This window comes from Ambystoma mexicanum, chromosome 12 (genome assembly GCF_040938575.1).
Source record: "Ambystoma mexicanum isolate Mex_15411 chromosome 12, UKY_AmexF1_1, whole genome shotgun sequence".
Taxonomy (NCBI): domain Eukaryota; kingdom Metazoa; phylum Chordata; class Amphibia; order Caudata; family Ambystomatidae; genus Ambystoma; species Ambystoma mexicanum.
This window is the reverse complement of record NC_090936.1, coordinates 548989157-549008412: the sequence shown is the minus strand read 5'-3', so window position 1 is coordinate 549008412 and position 19256 is coordinate 548989157. Positions and strand designations below refer to the sequence as shown.

Here is a 19256-nt window from a genome sequence, read left to right as displayed (position 1 = left end):
TTGTTTGTCCCAAGCTGAGAAACCTTGGAGTTAAAAAAAGCCGTATTAATCTGTAATTTAGATACCATCTGTTCCAATAGTGCATTCCCTGTTCAAACAGCAGAGTAGAATGATGAATAGTTGAATGTGCTCTTGTCGCAGAAATCTTTGTTTTCACTCCTTGAAACTCAGCCCAAACCCACTGCACATGTGAACAAATGGTTCTCGGCAGAACTCAAGGCATTGCGCAACCTCAAGAGAACAGCTGCATCCAGTTGGAGAAAAGCACAATCGATCATTTCCAAGCAAAAGTTAACCCTAAGAGCAGCCACATATAAAGCTGCTATTATAAATGCCAAAAAAGAGATCTTCAACAATGAATGCACAATGCTAAATCTGGTACTAAAGAGCTCTTCTCCATTTTACGAGAACTGGAATCTCCCATACCCCCCACAGAAGACTGCATCAAGGACAAAACTTGGTGCAATAATATCCAACTAGCACTTTCAAATAAAATAGATGTGGGATGTTTTAACCCACTAGGCTCTGCCCTGCGACATCCATGTGTGCTGGTGGCACCAGAATCAACAAAATGGCCGCAGAACCTCTGGGAGCGCCAAAACCTATGAAAATTGCGCTTTGAAACCGGAAAAGATGACTGCCAGATTTACTTTGCCTGTTGGCAGTAGTGGGAAGGAGACCTCACTGCTGAAACCTATCACTGGGCTGCCTACCGAGTAAAAATTGAAACTGCATGGAAGGCATGGCTTTATTGCAAGAAACCCAGAAATTGCTCTTAAACCCCCTTTTCTTGGTTGCTGAAAATATAAAATACCGGACCAAAACACCACAAAACATCCAATATCTTTCCTGGGTGTTACCCGCCACTTCATTTAAGGACTCAATATGAACCCACAATGTCAGGAAAAGTGGAATCTATCATCAAAATATCCACAGTAAAAAGTGTGCTTGCCTGTTGAAATCTGTCAAAATATGGGCGCAGTACCATTGGCCGCCTGTGACTGTTTCAAAAGCCTGCATTTAAACTGCAAAGTTGCACCATTAAGATCTTATGTCTTAAATCTAAGTGACCTGTCATTAAGAGGAACATAGGTTGCAACTATTTAATCTCCATGATTTAGGGACTGGAATCAGAGTTCTAGCTGCTTGATTAAAAATGGCAAGTTTTATTTTAAATTAAGAAAATGTTATAATTTGACAGTGAATTTAGCCATCAAACCAGTTCCCTCCAGTGTTCCCCAACAAAACTCATCTCTCCTGCTTCCCATCAAAGGCCAGGAACTCACATTCTTGTGTTGTTTAAGAGGGTAGGAGATTTGGGCTGCTGCTCCTGGAGGAGACAATGAACCTTCATTGGCTGAAAGAATATGCAGATTGTAAGTGTCAAGAGTGGCCTCTGCCAGAGGAAGAGGCAGGGATTGCTCTTGAGCTACAAGAAACCTTTGTAGGCGGGGATAGACATTTTTGTTGATTCTCAATCCACAGAAAGCATATTTCTAAAAAGACGTACAAAGGACTGTGCGAATTTGTATAAATTGTAAAATTATAGTATTGTTGATGTGATTTTTTTGGGCACATTTTAAAAGGACCCAGAAGTCTGTGCAATGTTCTGAGAAGGCACAGTGAAAATTCTGGTTTTATAGCAATTGTATTCATGTCAGAAGCACGAAATGGCATACGATTATGCCCAAATATCATGCACACATATGTACAAAATTGTGAACAAATCAGATGTTGTGTCCCGGATAAAAAATGTGAAAAATTGTCAAATCCAGACCCAAGACCTCACAGCTACGGGGTTTGGAAGAATATGTGCTCCAACAAATATGTGATCTATGCATGTCATTGGTATAAAGATTGTGCATATGTAAAGATGTATTATATCAAAATAGATTTTATGTGCAAAAGTCAAAGGGGAGGTTTTCCCTGTCTTATAAAACACATCATCATGATGACACTCTGCTTTCCCTTCCAATCAAGGGAGAGAGCAGACTTTAGCCAATGGACTACCTAGGGGTGTGCCTAGGATAATTCAGCTTACCCACTTCTTTATGAAACACATACATCGAGGCATCTCATGACCTAGAAAGACACACTGATCCACCCACCATCCCGATATTGGCAAAGCACTCTGCAGGAAACTCATTCATACTCCTTGCTCCAGACTACAAAAACTTTGCAAGCAGAAAGGACCCTTTCCAGAGCATATCTGAACCACTTTCAGCTGGGCCTAACTTCCAGAACCCATCCCTCAACTTAAAGGGGAAACCAACTGCTTGCCTGCCAAAGAATCATTTTCATAACCAGAAGGGTAGATTAAACCCTGTCTCGTGCCGTACTGTGCTGTGCAGACCAGAGAGCCATTGCAGATCCAGCACAGTCCTGCCGTGCGGTGTCCAGAGGGCCTTGCTGATCGCTGACCCATCCAGTCCGGTGTGCCCAGCAGTCTGTCCCAGAAATCTTTGAACAGAATCCCTGATGGTTCCATTCTAAACATTGGTAGTGAGTATCCATAGTATAGGATTGTCACTAGCCTATGTACTGTCCATAGTGATCCCTATCCAAATCAAATCTCTTATATCCAGAACTGTATTGCTAGAGATCCTTTTTGTCTTGCCTGAACTCTCTCTCTTATCCTATAGTCATTATGTAATAATATTGTTAAAAATCATCTTTGCGCTGATATATTTTATCTGTAAAAAGGCAAGCGTCTCGGCGGGCAAACACCTGATCAGTGACGTCCTGATCTGGTGCTTGTGCAGTCCAGTAGTTTGTATCTTCATAGTCTATCCCTAGTGTAAAGAAACCTTGTTTGTACTTTTAAAAGCGCATCCTTGTTTTACAATTTTGCTTCGTCTGAAAATAACGACCTGCACAAAAACGTTCATAACTTCTTCAAACATTATGCTAGAAATGAAATTTAAGTGTCTATTTGAAGCTAACATCCTAAGACTTCAAAAGAATCCAAAGGCGCATCTCAATCTTATAGTTTTCCAGCGATCGCGTTTACCGCGCTCAGAAAAGTTTTCCGTGAATTTTTTGTTTGACTCAAATCTATAACGTGTGAAATAGCTTTTCATTGCACCCAACCTCAAAATTAAGTTTTGTACTTGCTTCTTGCTCTCTAATCATTGCTAGTGTTGGTCTGAAACTATAGAAAGTGGCTCCCATTAGAATTTCAACCATTTCCGTGATTTAAATCCAGTTTCAGTGTTTTACCTCATTCATTCAAGCCAACTGTAAAACCATTTTTTTCTCTCTCTGTGTTTGCTGGGGGAAATTGGGATTGATACTATTTGCTTGAATTCTGCATTCCTGAAACCTGTTCTCTCCCCTTCCATTTCTTTATATTGCATATTGGGGGGATTGAAGAGTGTACAGGGAGAAATATTAATCACATTGCCATTTGATTGAACACACACAAAACTATTATTTCTGTGCTGCCTTATTTTTTCCCATCATTGCTCCTTGTGATTAAAGATATTGTGCCTCATTACGAGGTAGGCGGTAGCCATGGTGCTACTAGCACCATGGCTACCCCCTTACCCCTTACCACATTCCGGGTCCGGGTTGTCAGAATAGAGAACCATTCCCCATTCCAATTCAAGCCCCCATAGGGCTCAATGGGAATGGGGATGGGGCAAATAACAGCCCGCTAATAGTGGGCCCGTTATTAGCTCCCTGGTCCCTCAGCAGCTCCCGCTAAGGGCACCTGCGAAAACCAGGCGCCCATAGCGGGACCCTCTAAGGGACCTTGGAATAGGGTGGTAAGGGTTTACCAGCACCGGTCTCCTTACCGGTGCCTGTTAACCCTTACCACCCACCTCGTAATGAGGCCCATTGTTTAGTGTAACATCCCCCATTGGTGATCATTGTATAACCATTAAAAATAGTGTGATATATATATTGTACAATACATAAAATAAATACTTTGGGCCTCATTCCGAGTATGGTGGTAGTCATGGCGCTATTTGCGCCATGGCTACCTCCCATACCGTACCGACTCCGACCTGGTTCAATGGGGACTTTCCAGTGTAGTCCGACCTTTGCGGGACCGGAAAGTCCCCATTTAAAAATCCATTCCCCATTCCCATTTGAGCCCCCATAGGGTTTAATGGGAATGGGGAAGTAGCTAATAATGGTACCGCAATTTGCGGTACCGTTATTAGCTCTGAAGTCACTTAACGGGTCCCGTCCATAACGCCTGGTCAGACCAGGTGTTAAAGAAGGGACCTGCTAAGGGACCTCGTAGTAGGGCAGTAAGGGATTACCGGCACCAGTCTCCTTAACGGTGCCCGGTATCCCTTACTGCCCAACTCGGATTGAGGCCCTTTAACTTTGCAAACCAGCCTGCTTCCTGGTTCAGTTTGACCGGGGGGGATTAAAAGAGAGGGGCGTGATATAAGTGGTACATCGTTCAGAAATAAAAGAACTTATAGACACAAATAATTAATTAAGGGTTTCAGCTGTGCATCACACGCTAGGCATTGACTTAGGTGAAGTGCCGGGTTGAAATCACTTACATAGCCCTCCTGCAAGCTAAAATAGAACCCAAAAAAATGGTCTCATGCCTAAGGACCACCCTGACAAACAGCACAGCCTTCTACCCTCTGACTGCCCTCTATTCCACTTCTCTCCCATTACAGAGGATGAAGTAATAAACATAATTGCTAGCTTAAAACCTTCTTACTGTCTCAGTGACCTATGTCCTGCTTCAGTCATCAAGGACGGTGCCGGAGACCTTGCCCCATTCATCACAGCACTTGCTAATGCCTCATTCAAAAACTTGACAGTCCCCAATAACCTTAAAGAGGCTTGGGTCCTACCCGTGCCCAAAAATCTAACTTAGACCCCAACACTCCCACTAATTATAGGCCCATCACTACGGTCCAATTCCTCATAAAAATACAAGACAGAGTAGCATACCTCCAAATTCAAAAACATTTGGAAGACAACAACCTTCTCGAACTGCGACAATCCGGCTTTAGACCCAGGACAGAAACAGCCCTCCTGGATCTAAAAATCCAAATGGACGAAGCCAAAGACAAGGGCAAGCTGGCCATTTTGCTCTAGTTGGATCTGTCTTCAGCCTTTGACATAGTCCATCACCAAATTCTCACCGAACACCTCTCCTCGGCTGCCGCATTCTCCCAGGATGCCACCAACTGGTTTCGGTCCTTCCTCTCGGACAGAACAACCAGGGTATTTGCCCCTTCGTGTGGCGCCGCTGCAGACCCGGTCCCAATCCAATGTGGAGTCCCCCAAGGTTCTTGTATCTCCCCCACACTTTTCACCATCTTTACCAAGCTCCTCTTCGACCGCCTTGATGACCTGGGGGTCACATACACCAACTATGCTGACGACACCCAGGTCCTCATCGCCCTCACAGGGAATTATGACGAGGATGTTGCTAAACTGAATGTGATCTACCTATAAATACAAGCATGGATGGCCACCCACAGCCTCTGCTTAAATGACGACAAGACGGAATTGCTTATTGTCGGCTCACAGTCTCGTCTCAACAAACTGGACCACAGGTACCAGTCATTCACCGTTGACGGTAATGTCATAAATGTTTCTAAGGAAGTCAAAACTCTAGGGGGATATACCTTGGCTCCACACTCTACCTTAAAAAGGAAATCAACGCCACTATCTCAACAACAACCTATACCAATAAACTTATCAATGCCTGCAGACCTATTCTTTCCACCAACAACTGCCTCATCTTTGCTAGAGCCCTCATATTATCTAAACTAGATTATTGCAACACTCTTTTCCTCTGCTCTACGAACCACAACCTGAACAGATTGCAGATACTGCAAAACAATGCCCTCGGCTCCGCCCTTAATCTTCCTCGAAAAGCCCACATCCCCACATGCAGACAGGAAGCCCACTGGCTCTCCATCCGAGATAGAATTAAACTCTGGGCACTTGTCATCACACACAAATGCCTACATTTGACAGCCCCACAGTATCTCTCAGACAAATTCACGAGACAGCACTCTAACAGACCAACCAGAACACCCTACCTCCACCAACTCACCATACCAAACTTCAACTTGAAAATGGCAGGGGGAGCTAGCTTTCTGGTATTGGCAGCTAAATACTGGAACGCACTTCACATGACTATTAGAGCAGAAACCTCATGTTGGTCGTTTAGAGCCAACGTCAAGGAACTGCTCTTCACCCAACAATAGAATGAATATACACCATAACGTAGGTATCCAAATTGTAACTTGATCACGTTACGACTCATTGTACCCTACCTGGACCACTCTGTAACAGGATCTATTGCAACATTCACTGTTATGCTTTTTTTCTGTTCATATTCTCTTTGTGTAACATTATGTAACCACGGTGAGCTGAAAGATTCCTAGCGCCCAGTTACCCGAGGGTTGGGCTGCGCTTTACAAACTAAACTAAACTAAACTAAACTAAACTAAGATGACTTCAAACTCAAGAACAAATGATAGACAAATATAAGCAAGCAAAATAAGGAATGTTACCTTTGTGTCTTATATTTGGAAAACATGTGAAATGTTTCAAGGAAAACAACAAACTATTCAAAGATGTTTAAGCACGACTTAGTTATGTGGACAGGCCATGAACCCTAGGTAAATGTAGTACATGAAGAGGGGCTGAACGATGTGTCCAGGATTGTGCAAAACTTGTATAAATACTTGTGTTTTTGAAACGTCTAGCACTCTTGCATCTCACATCTCACAGTGTCTACTTGCACACATTGCAGGGTGCTGAGAGCCAGACAGCTGTTTGTTAATAAATGTACATGGTACCTTTGGACTCGTGACTGGCGTATTTCTATTATGTGGTATTAAGCCTCAATATTCTTTAATCTTTCATACCAGGGATCACTTATTCATCAATTGTTCTTCCTTAGTTATGGCAGAACCTACATTCAGCTTGAACATGTGCTCTATGTCATTGGCAAAGAGGGCACCCAAGTATTTATTACCAGATGGTTTCCACAGTAGGCTTGAGGCACCAAATTTAGCTTTAAGGCTGAATTTACTCAAGGGCATTGCTTCATTTTTTTCTAGGTTGAGTTTGTATCCTGATACCTGGAAATGCAGCTCTATTGCTCTTAGAAAAGGGGATGGGGAGTTCTGCAGGTCCTCCAGAAATGCTAGAATGTCGTCCACATATGAAGCTACCTTGATGTTTCTATAAAGATAACCCACCCGTTTAATGGCTTTGATGGTTTGTATCTGGTGCAATAAGGGGTCTAGAACTAAATTAAAGAATAGGGGAGAAAGTGGGCAGCCCTGTTTCATCCCTCGATGTAGTGGGAAGAACAGGGAAAATATCTAATTCATGAACACTGATGATCTAGGGTGTTGGTGACAAATGAATAACAAGGAAATCACCCTCTGATCAAAACCCTGTCACTGAAGGACCTCCTCCAGGAAGATCCAGTCTAACCTTTTAAAGGCCTTCTCTGTGTCAAGTGTAATTACCGGCCATGGGTTTTTCATTCTTTGCTGCCAGCCCAATAGTTTCACAAAGCAGTCTCTTGTTTGCTGAGGATGATCTTCCTTTGACAGACACTGTTTGGTACTTGTGGATTCATTTAAGCAACAGGAGCCCAAGGCGAGCAGCCATGATTTTGGCAAATATCTTCACCTCAAGTTTAATCAGTGAGATCAGCCTATAATTTCTGACTTGTAGCGGCCCCTTCCTGGTTTGGATTCACATTTATCATGGCCTTGAAAAAGGTACCCTGCCTGCCTTTATCTACTGAGTAACATTGGCAGAGGAATGACAAACTTGCAGGCCAGGATATCCCTAAACGTGTGGGAAAACTAAATCTGGAGGCCATCTGGTTTCTAAAGCTTTCCCGTGCTTAGGTTTGATTATTGCTGCTAACACTTCCTTCACTTTAATGTCCTTACCTACTGAGGATAGTTGTTTAGCCAGAACCGTTTGGTGACTGGGATGAGAGCAAGCTGTTTGTGTAAGCCCTAATTTGATCTCTGGGTGGATTTATCTCAGGAGTAGGCAATTTCTACAGTATTTGATAAAGGCCTGAGCAATAAGGTTATCCTTCATTAATGTAGTTTTTTCTTCTTTATGTGTCAAACCTTGTTGTTTTGCTTCCTGGCTTTAAAGTGTCTGGCCAGCAGTGCTCTGGCCTTGTTGCCTCCTCCACAGATCTTTGCTTGATATTTTAGCAGAATCACCGCTGGTTTATGCGTGCACATTCTATTATATTCAATCTTTGCCTGGCTTTCTTGCCTCAGCTTTGGTGGGGTTGACTTAGGTAGGTACTCTGCATCTAGAGTTTTTATCCTCCCAAGTGTTCCTGCGGCCTTTCCTTGTCTTCTTAATTAACCCCGCCACATATCCTACTATATGACCCTAAAGGGTAGCTTTAAAAGCATCTCAGAGCAGGGCAGGGGAGCTTCCAGGGTTATCATTTACGCTAAGAATTTCTCACATGAATCCTATTATAGAGTTATGGAATTCTGGTATCAGTAAAAAGTCTGTGTTTCTTCTTCATCTAGAGGGCCTCAGGCCCTGCTTGCTCCTAATCCATGGATACAATCACCCGGCCATGATCTGATTTAACCATGGGAGGGATTTCTACCCCAGTTACCTGAATTACCAGTTGCTTGATAGTGAGATCATAATCTGTACTAGAGAAGGATGTGTTTACTGGTGCAAAGAAAGTGTATTAAAGTATATCAGGGTTGCAGATCTGCCATATGTCTGTCAGCCCATTGGAGGTAACAAAGGATTCAAATGCGTTGTGGATCTTTGAGATGTTATATCTGCATTGCGACGTTCAGTCCAGTATGGGATCTAATGGGAGATTCTTGTCTTCTCCAACAATTATGAGTTGGGGGGAGAAGTACTGCACCAACCGACCCAACTCACATCAACACCTAGACTCAAAGTGATTTTGACAGTACACATTTAGGAGCAGCATGCAAGCCTCTCCCCATGAACATCTTATCAATACCCAGAATCCCACTTTATCCATTTAGGTTTCAAGATCTTGAACACAGCAGGACTTGTGGATTAGTATTGTCACCCCGCCTTTGCATCCGTTGGCCTCAGTGAGATGTACCTGGCCTAACCACTGCCTATGAAGTTTAGCAACCTCCTTCGATTAAAGGTGTGTTTCGTGAATGAAGGTCACCTGAGCATTGAATCTTCTCAGATGTGTGAGTATGTATTGCCTTTTGAAAGGGAACTCATCCCCTTAACATTTCATGTGACAACCTAAACCATGAGGGGGCCCGCCTAGGGAATCATAGCCTCTCCTTATACCCATGCAAGCATAACTCTTGTGGCCTGGTGACTACCAAACTCCAGTGGTGACTCTCCCAGTCCCAACCACCAGATGATAATTCTACATGCATCACTGGTCACATAAAGTACTACTGCTCTGTGAGACATCCTATAAAAAGCCAATCATAGGGATAGAAAGAGAGAGTACAGGAGAGAAAAACCTTAGAACAATCACATAACTATAAGGAAGCCAGAGGGGCACACTAGTGGTGCCCGCACGGGCAAGGGTTCTAGGGGGCTTGAAGCATCTGCACAATAACTCTACTTCAGCATTTGAAACTGACTAAAATGCCGTTGAAGAATATAAACACTGGGTAAGGACTGGGGGGCAGAAGCGCTCCAAGGGTGACTCCATTCCTGCCGCTCACTTTTTAAACTTCAGTAGGGACGTCCAACCATCAGACCAAAAGGGGTATGTGCTAGTTCTCCTTCACACTACTAAGTGGTGGGGCTGAAGCTTTGAAATGCCCACTTCATATCATACTACAACCTTAGCTGGCTCTTTATCCTGGGGTTTTAGCTTTTAACAGCAATCTGGATTTGTCCCTCTATGGGTGAATACCAGCAGCTCACTTTTAAAACTTCAGTAGGGACGTCCAACCATCAGACCAAAAGGGGGATGTGCAAGTTGTCCTTCACACTACTAAGTGGTGGAGCTTGTAGTAGTGTTTAGCGTCTTTTGGGAGCACAGAGTACAGCACCACTCCACAGGATCAATGTATAGCATGTTTTTTTTTTTAAGTGCAGCGCCACTGCATGGGTTTGGTGCATTGGTATGATGCAGTTGTTTCAAGCTATGGGTTGCCAGTGTAACATGGACATATAAGTAAGGGCAGGTTATTCAGTCAAAAACGATTTTCACATATAAAATGCAAATACATTTTTCACAGTTAAAAGCACACATCTGTACCTTCAAAATGCACAACATTTCTCACCTGAAATACCTTTGTTGCAAGAGACACATTTGGTAATTAACAAACTAATATCACTAACAAGACTAATAATTATAACTCATTAATAAAAGAATGTGTCTTCACTGCAAAAAGAGGCAGACTCTGAAAATCAGTTTTAAACACACATTCAAGTTTTTTTTTTTTTTTTCTTTGCCTTCCTGTGCTCTGTCCACAGTAACTGCAGGAAGCAAAGACTTCGAATAAGCAGGAAATCAGCTTGTTACAGTTGCAACTGTACAAGAAGAACCATTGTTAAAAGTAGGAGGATAGAACATGATTGATTCTGATTGGAGCACGTCACATCAAGCATCATGTTGGAGGCTGTGACTAGTGCTTTGCTGCAGAATCTGGGGGAAGAAAGGGAGAGACATCTTGACACAGCTTGAAGAAGGACGGGGTTGACAGCTGGGGAGGCCTGATTCCTAAAGCAGATTCAACTTGGTTGCAGAGACTGGCTTTTCCAGTCAACAAGTCCCAGTTCGAGTGACGGCAGATGCTTGTCCTTGCTGGGTGAACCCCTCCAGAAGGCGAACAGCCAAAGAAGTTACATGCTGAATAAGCCTGGTCATTATCTCGCTGAGGTGTGGGGGCTGAGTGTGTACGAGAATATTCAGTCAGTGTAGGAAAGGAGATTCCTGTGTTTTACTCACGTGTTTAATGTTGCAAATTGAGTTCTTGTCTCCGCCACTCTCTTTTCAGTGTATCACAGATAATGCTGTTACTGTGCTATTTCATTTATTTCTGTAAAGAGTGAGATCGTGTTTAAATGCAACTTTTATAATACACAAAAATATTTGAAAGCAGACGGGTGGTGTGTTTTATATTTACCAATACAGTGCTGATGATGTGGGGAGATGTTTAGACAGTGCAATTGTCATTTTCAAGGTAGCTAAACATAAGATTTGGCTGCAGCCTTGTGCACAATGTAATTCAGTATGAGCAATTATAACTAACTGTGTGTGTTGTAGTCTGCCGGAGGTCTATGAGTCGGCAAAAAGGGAGGCCCGGGACATAGTTCACTACCGTATATAAGATAGTGAAAATACCACATGATAGCTCGCTGCCGTAGATAAGACAGAGAGAAATTGCCCATGGTGGCACACTAAAAATGAAAATGTGGTGTTCCTGAAATGCAAGCCTGAGGTCTCTCTAGTGATTACACGAAAAATCTAAACAAAAATAAGGGGTTCTGGCTATTGGGGCCACAAATAAAACAAGCAAATTATGCTCACCAAAATACCACCAACCACGCATACCAACCACGCATACCAACCACGCATGTCTGTGTGCTTAAATAATGCATGTCCACTGTATTATTGTTGTACATGGCCCAATCTGAATACAAGGAGTGATTATTGCTAAATTATTTTTCGGCGGTAAGAAAATACCGTCAGGCCCCAAATCTCCACAAAAATACCCAACAGGCTGAAGCTTTAAAATGCCCACTTCACATCATACTACAACCTTATCTGGCTCTTTATCCTGGGGTTTTAGCTTTTAGCAGCAATCTGGATTTGTCCCTCTATGGGTGAATACCAACTTGCTCCCCTTCTTTGTCTAGGGAGGATACTAACAATCTGTTAAGCAAGGCCTTCTGGAATTGTAACCTTGAGGCCACCCATCCTCATCACTAGTTTTAGTTCTAGGGTTCCGGCTAGAAGGGGGGGTGCGGTTTTAGCTTTTCCGGCTCACCCGGGCTGGTTTCAAAATGTTTTTCTGCCAAGATGAGTAGGTATCTGGCCTGGTCTTCTGGCTCATTGAAAATGTTCATTAAACCTGAGGGGTTGGAAATGTTCATTCCTTCTAGGTGTCAAAATGCATTCAGTTTAGTGTCCCATATAGTATGTATATTGGCCTTAGCACATTCCCATCCACATCACACTGCGAAACAACTGCTGCAATAATGATTGTCACGTTAGCATTTTGTTTTATTCGCCATCTTGGATAGAATGTTCAGTTCCCTGCTCATTTTTGCGTTTTCGCTCTGAACGCGGTAGAAGACCGCGGCATGAACTTTCTGACAATTACGAGAAAGGAATGCACATTCTGCTGAGCGTGTTGTTCGTCCTACACTGTAAAACTTTGAAGTCTTTGCAGGAGCATAGCTAATCTATAAGTAGGTGCCCGCCTGTTTCGACCATGTTTTCCCCGTTGATCCATTAATTGTAATAATGTGCATCTGAATCCTGCTCCTCTAGTAAAAACCCTATTCCCAAGCTTTAGAGCAGACTAACCTTAGGGTCCAGGAGCAACATAGATAAGCTGTACAGCAAATGTTACTTTGTACCAGAGAACATGATATGCCCCCACGCACTGCTTTGCCCTGCTCCGAAACAGTAGATTGACAGTAGGAGGACAGGAAAATATGCAAAACTGTTGCCTTACTAATACCATTTGCGTGGAAAGGTCATGAAACCTATGGACCCTATCCTATGAGGGGTCTGGACAAGTGTTTCATATGTGATCCTGAATATATATATATGTGTGTGTTTTCAGTGACTCAGGGCTCTCTCCCACCACAGTGTCTGAAAGCATGCATCGTGGGGTGCTGAGACCCCAGTCTTGACTGTAATAAACACTGTTCTTTGACCTTGCAACTTGCTATTTCCATATCTTTGTAGTAAGCCTCATTTTGTGGTCTTTCATAGGGAGTAAAGGCACTGCGAAGACCTCTCTTCCTTAGCTCCCGATGGAAATACAGAAAACTGTGTCTCTTGGCAGCCGTGTGCTTAGAGAAATCTTGTGAGAAGAAAATTGGATGGCCGTGAAATAAAAGTCTCTCTGTGCTCTTCTTGACTGCGTCTAGTACCTGATCAAGTTGCGCCGAGCATTGGAGGCATGCAATGAAAGGTCTTGGTTTCCTATCTTGAGGATTGCTTTGGGCGCAAACTCGGTGGGCTCTCCATACTTCCAATGGCAGAGATGTCTAACATTGAGGGGACCCATTTCTCAAACCATGACACCGGGTTGGAGCCTTCCATTCCTTCTGGGATTCTGAACACTCAGATAGTATTCCTCCTTTTCCTGTCTTCCAACTCAGTGACTGCATCTTCCAACTCCAACATCCTGCCCTGCAGGTATTGTCCTTCTAGTGTGTCTTCTGCCATAGAGATCCCCTCTTCCACAACTTTAAGGCGGCTTGTGAATTGGCTCATCTCCACCGGCATGTGTTTTATCTCTCCCTGCATCTCTATGTCTGTCAACTGCCTCAATACAAAAATAAAGAAAGTGTAAACAATATGTGTATATTCTCAATGAGTCCTCATAACTTTCTATTTGAATTTATCTTGCTACTGTTACATATAATCTTGTCAGACACACTATGAATTTAGCTGGATACCATTAAAACTATGGTGGTGGTGAAATCCAGATTCTATAAATATCATCAAAATGTTTCTCATCCCAAATCCACTCTACTCTTTTCGTCTCCCCAATGCATTCATGAGAGTTTTGACTAACTCTTGATAGGTTCATTGTTGAGTGAAATACACCTCTAGCTAGGGTTATCATGCACAAAGCATATTATATGTACATATTTCTGATTTATTCTTAATATCACTGTCCATTTAAGAGCATTTAAGAGCAAAGAAACTGTATTCTCTTTCCTGCACTTTGATATTTCACTGGCTACATCTTGATGGAATTTGGAAGTTGATGTTACACGTTTGTTCTCTTTTAGGAGGTTTCAATTGCTTTCTATTTGGCCACTAGTGAACAGGTTCCCACCATTAAGAATATAAAAGAGATCCCTCAAGGGCATCCACACTGCTGCATTGAACAACTTGATGGATAAATGGCATCTTCAATTTGATTCAATAAAGGCATCAAAGTGGGTTGGCGGTGTGGTGTGGTGGAGGAAGGAATCGGACAAAGGGGTGGGATGTTTCAACAACACTTTATTTTAGATATAAAGAATATTATTTTGAAGAACTATACCCCATGGATAAAGTAATGCCTGATTCCCGGTCTATAAACATCTATATTAATAAGACACTGAATTCCCCTATTACGATTAATGTAAATAATGTACTGAATGTAATAACAAGGAGTAAAACTTCTAGGGTGGCAGGACCGAATGGTCTGACCAATAACACCTTAAAAGCTGACCCTTTAAATTGGGCTAATGCCCTAACCATATTGTTTAGTACTATTGTTGAATTGGGCACTTTCCCTAAAACATGGTGCACGGCTTATGTGGTTCCCATTCATAAAAGGGGACCAAGGTTGGATCCCAGAAATTACCAACCTATATCATTGATAGATGCAGACAGTAAAAGGTTTACATCCCTTCTACTCCAGCATCTTGAATCCTGGGCCTTGTCTAGTCATAGATTAAATAAGCTGCAGACCGGCTTTTGAAAGGGACACTCTAAGAATATTAGTGGCATGGCTGTTAGAGCTAAACAGGATTCCGCCTTGTCAGGTCAAACTAAATGTACCTATATGGCCTCAACAGATTTATCTACAACATTTGACAGGGTAAACCGTAGACTGCTCTGGTGGAAACCAGATCTGTGTGGGATCCCAAATGTTCTCTCATAATTGCTTACGAGACTACACAAAGACTCTTGTATTTTGGTGTGAGACTAAATAAAGAAGTTACTCTTTCGAGACAAATAAAGACTGAATCTGGTTTGAGGCAGGGGTGTGTGTTGGCCCCCTGCCTCTTCAACCTATATGTTTCAGACATCAACAAACATCTAGAAAAAGTAGCCTTAATCTCACTTAAATTGGGTAAGCTAAAAATTCCTTGGTTAGCTTACGCTGATGATTTTTTGCTTTTTGCTAATTCTCGTGCAGGTTTGAAACGGCTGCTGGTAGCTTTCCTTAGTTATGGTGTAGATAATGGTCTGTTGGTTAATCCCTCTAAAACAAAGATCCTGGCCTTCTACAGGAGTAGAAAAAACATTGTTACGACTTAGTCTGTGGGAAAGACAGTCCTTAAACATCTCCAAACAATATCTATTTGGGTTTCTTTATCTACTCTCAGCCTGAAATACAAAATGTGCATTAGATATTGACCCAAAAGGGGATTGTAATAACTAATCAAATGATATTGTTTAATCATACATTTGGCCATTTTTCAATAATCCCTGTAACAAACTTTTTTATGAGGGGAAAGCGGTCCCAAAGATAATTTAGGTGTGGACCTTTATATGGAACAGGCCAACAAATGGCTTGATAAATTAGAAGCTGCAATCCAGAGACGCGATTTAGGAGTGCCTAATGCTGTACCTTTATCTGAAATTAGGTTTGAATTGGGTCTTGTATAACTCAGAACACGAGTTGTATAGAACATGTTATCATTATTTTGAAAAATCATTTTGCCTGTTCCTGAGACAGACCCTGTATGAAGTGATGAATCCGCACTTGGAAAATCCACTGTCTGCAAAAGGTGGAGTTAATGATTATCTCATATGTTGGTTCTACAAGTAAGAATGTTTTGGTAAAACTAAATTTAGACCCTCAGATCCTGATTGTGAGTCCAGAAAAGTTAAAAAGGAACTCTTTGACCAGGATTGGAGTGAGACTGTAGAAAGTTTTGGAGCTGCATAGAAACATTAAAGATAGGAAGTATATTTACATTCAAAAGAGAGAAAAATCAAGGTAAGAGTTTGAGCTTTTGTCTGACAATGCTATCCTTTGGAGATTGACTTATTAGCCTGTGTGTTGCATTCCAACACAAGAAATATGTGGTCAAGCGCATCTTGTCATTTGGATGATACAACTGGTCACATCGTGAGGGCCAGAGTACAAACACAGGGTCAATGAGGCAGTTTTCAAGAAGGGATTTCGTCAGGGTTTCAAGTAGAGTTAGCCCACTGAAATGGGTTGTGAGGAACACGTATGTGACCTTGGTAAAGGGCAGAACTTTGACTATCAGTAAGAAGTGAGGTGGTTGTGATTTGACCAAGGTTGAAAGGACTGCCATTCAGAATGGAGGCAGTGAGGTGAGTGCCACGTCTGAGAAGGTTGATGTGTGGAGTTGTGGTCTTGATTTTGGTAGCAAATGTAGCACATCGTGATTCCACTGTGACTAGCTGACTGATGGCACATAACCTTTACATGGAAATTATACTTGTTGCAGTATGGGAAAGTGCAGAAATGGACGAAGTGTGAGATGGTAAAGACTCTTCAAGGAAGTCAAGTTACAAGCATGGCTGGAGAGTACCTTGGCCGTGCATCCTTGTTCAGTCATACTGATGGACGCTGTATGCTGCAGTGCTGGCTGCTCAAGAACAGGATTATTGTATACAGAGTTGTGAAATTCTTTGATTGTTGTGTGTTCGGGTGACAGTCTGTTCTGTGCATTGCTTGTTCTCAGCAGGGATGAAATAGGAACCTTTCCTGAGAGGTGAGTTTTGTAATGTAAAATGCACGTGCACTTGTACCTTTTATGCTTTACCTAGTTCAAAGTTTCCCAAGTAACTGGGATTGACTCATGCCTTAGTGGTGTTTTATGGACCAGTATGTGTTTCGCTCGCTGTAAGATTAATAGAGATTGGAGCACAAAGGAATCAAAGACTGGATGTAGTTGTGACACGTAAATGTTATTTCTCTGGGCCTACTTATTTGATAGACAAGGTGAGGAGAAGCTTCGCGCATTTCATCAGACGAACACCCAGTAAGGCTACCAGTAAAGCTCCAGTACCTCTCGACAAAATACCATCGGACACAATCAACAAGTAGCAGCAACACCTTTCAAAAAGTTCCATCAGAAATGATATTAATGTGAATCATAAACATTACATGTAGAAAAATATAGACTGTCTTTTCACTTCCCTTTTTTTACTGTGCAGCTTGTTGCCATTTTTTTCTGAGCTCTTTGATGTTCATCAATTGAAATCCAGAAACTGTTTTCTTCTAATTGCCTTTAGCATTACTGTTTTGATGTCCTTATTCCTCATGCTGTAGATGAGCGGGTTTAACATGGGGATCACAAGTGTGTAAAAGATAGAGGCCACTTTGTCCTGTTCCAAGGAGTAGGAAGATGTTGGCCGAAAATACATGAAGAGGATGGTGCCATAGAACATGGCGATGACGATGAGGTGGGAGACACACGTGGAGAAAGCCTTTGAGCTGCTTTCTTTAAACCTTCTACTCATGACATTTGAAAGGATGTAGAAGTAAGACACGAGGATGATGGACAGGCAGCCAACAGAGGTGAAGCTACCGCAGACAAAGATAACGACCTCATTGACGTAAGTGCTAGTGCAGGACAGCTTCAGGAGTGGGGGGATGTCACAGTAGAACTGGCTGATCACATTGGAGGCACAGAACGACAAGCTGAAGGTGCAGCATGTTTGTATGGCTGATTGCAGGAAACCACCAAAGTATGCCGCGGCCACCATTTGCATGCAAACCCTCCGAGTCATGATGGCCGGGTAGAGTAAAGGGTTACAGATAGCAATGTACCGATCGTACGCCATCGCTGAGAGAAGGAGGCTCTCGGTGGTTGCCAGAGAAGCAAAGAAATACATCTGCACCACACAGCCAGAATATGGTATTGTACTTCGTTTGGACAGCAGGTTCACCAGCAGTTTAGGTGCAACAGAGGAGGAGTACCAGAAATCAGAGAAAGACAAGTTACTGATGAAGAAGTACATTGGGTTGTGGAGGTGAGGGGAAATGCTGACAAGTACAATTATGCAGATATTGCCCAACATGGTGACAATATAGACCAGAAGGAACAGAACAAAGAACAAAACCTGCAGCTTTTGGTTATCAGTGAAGACAGACAGAACGAATTCTGTCACGTAGGTACTGTTTTTAGTTTCCATGTGTCCAGTAGCCGAATGCGCTCTGAAAGAGAAAAGAGGGCAACATGTTATTGTACCATCTTTCAAGGCACAGCATTCTGTAGAGATGCTTTAACACTCTCGCACTTAGCGTTGCATGTGGTCAAGTTTAGATTCACACGTTTTTGTCATCTAGGTCATATACTCCCCAGGAAAAATGTACCCATGTCCTAATCCTGAAACAAAGAACTCCCCAGCAACAATGAAGGCAGACCTTTAATATCTCCATTTCATAATATCCTCATCAAAGGACGTGCTCTGACCCACCATCATTCACGCTCAAATTATTACAGAGCTATGTTAATTTATCATTCCAAAACATTCCCCATCTCATGGAAGTGGAGTGCTTGATATTGGTTTCGTGTGATTCATCTCATGCTGATATTAGTTACTGGTGTTTGTTGATATTATTAATACAGAGAATTTTGATGATAACTGTTTGCACATCATATTTTCTACACTTTTGTCTTAACATGGGCACTGTTTTAGACGATTCTATAACATCTGAAATCGTGGTTAACAAGAATGTCTGCACGTCCTCTGTGGCTATCTTCAGTGCTGGTCATTGGGCCGGCTCTCGGCGGATCCGAGATCCGGCACAAGATGTGTAGCCAGATCTCAGGATCCGGCCAAAGTCAGCCGCCCAAGCCCATGAACCGTGCTGGAATACTTAAAAAAAAAATGCCTGCGACGGCAGCATTGCCTTTTACCGCCAGCGTTGGCACTGGTGTATGTATCATGCACAATGCCCGCTACATGTACAACTGAGAGGAATCAGTTTTTTTCCTTTATTTTTTTGAAGTATTCATTTGATCGAGGTCCACTGAAAGCCCTGCTCCCTCTAGACCACGCCCCCACTGGCGCCCCCTCCCTGCCAAACTCCTCCTCCACCCCAGCCCTTGTGGGATCCTCCACTACATTTTTTCCATTTCCACCACTGGCTGTCTTTCTATACAGTCGGTTTGTTTTTCCATCAAGTGTTGCATTTTGGGTAGATTGATGCAGACATGGAAACATGGTAACCTTATTTGTCTCTGTCTTTGCTCCTGTACTATCATTTTCTGTCTATACCTGTGACTAGTTTTTGGCTGTTGTTTGAAGCAAGTTCCATTCATTGGCCCTTTCTGTGCGCTCCAGTATGTGAAGCCTAGTGGGGAGACCAGCTACAGCCAAAAAATGTGAGGTGATCCAA

The 19256-nt window shown here is 42.6% G+C and overlaps 1 protein-coding gene across 1 annotated transcript; it reads right to left on the bottom strand.

Moving 5' to 3' along the window:
* Positions 1–17101: 17101 nt before the first annotated feature.
* Positions 17102–18046, bottom strand: LOC138514581 (olfactory receptor 5AP2-like). Its single transcript, XM_069630037.1, has one exon. The coding sequence runs from the start codon at positions 18044–18046 to the stop codon at positions 17102–17104; it is 945 nt and encodes a 314-aa protein (XP_069486138.1).
* Positions 18047–19256: the final 1210 nt, after the last annotated feature.

Excerpts from the sequence above, each read along its gene's own strand:
- LOC138514581 (XM_069630037.1), bottom strand. The coding sequence starts at position 18,046 with ATGGAAACTAAAAACAGTACCTACGTGACAGAATTCGTTCTGTCTGTC.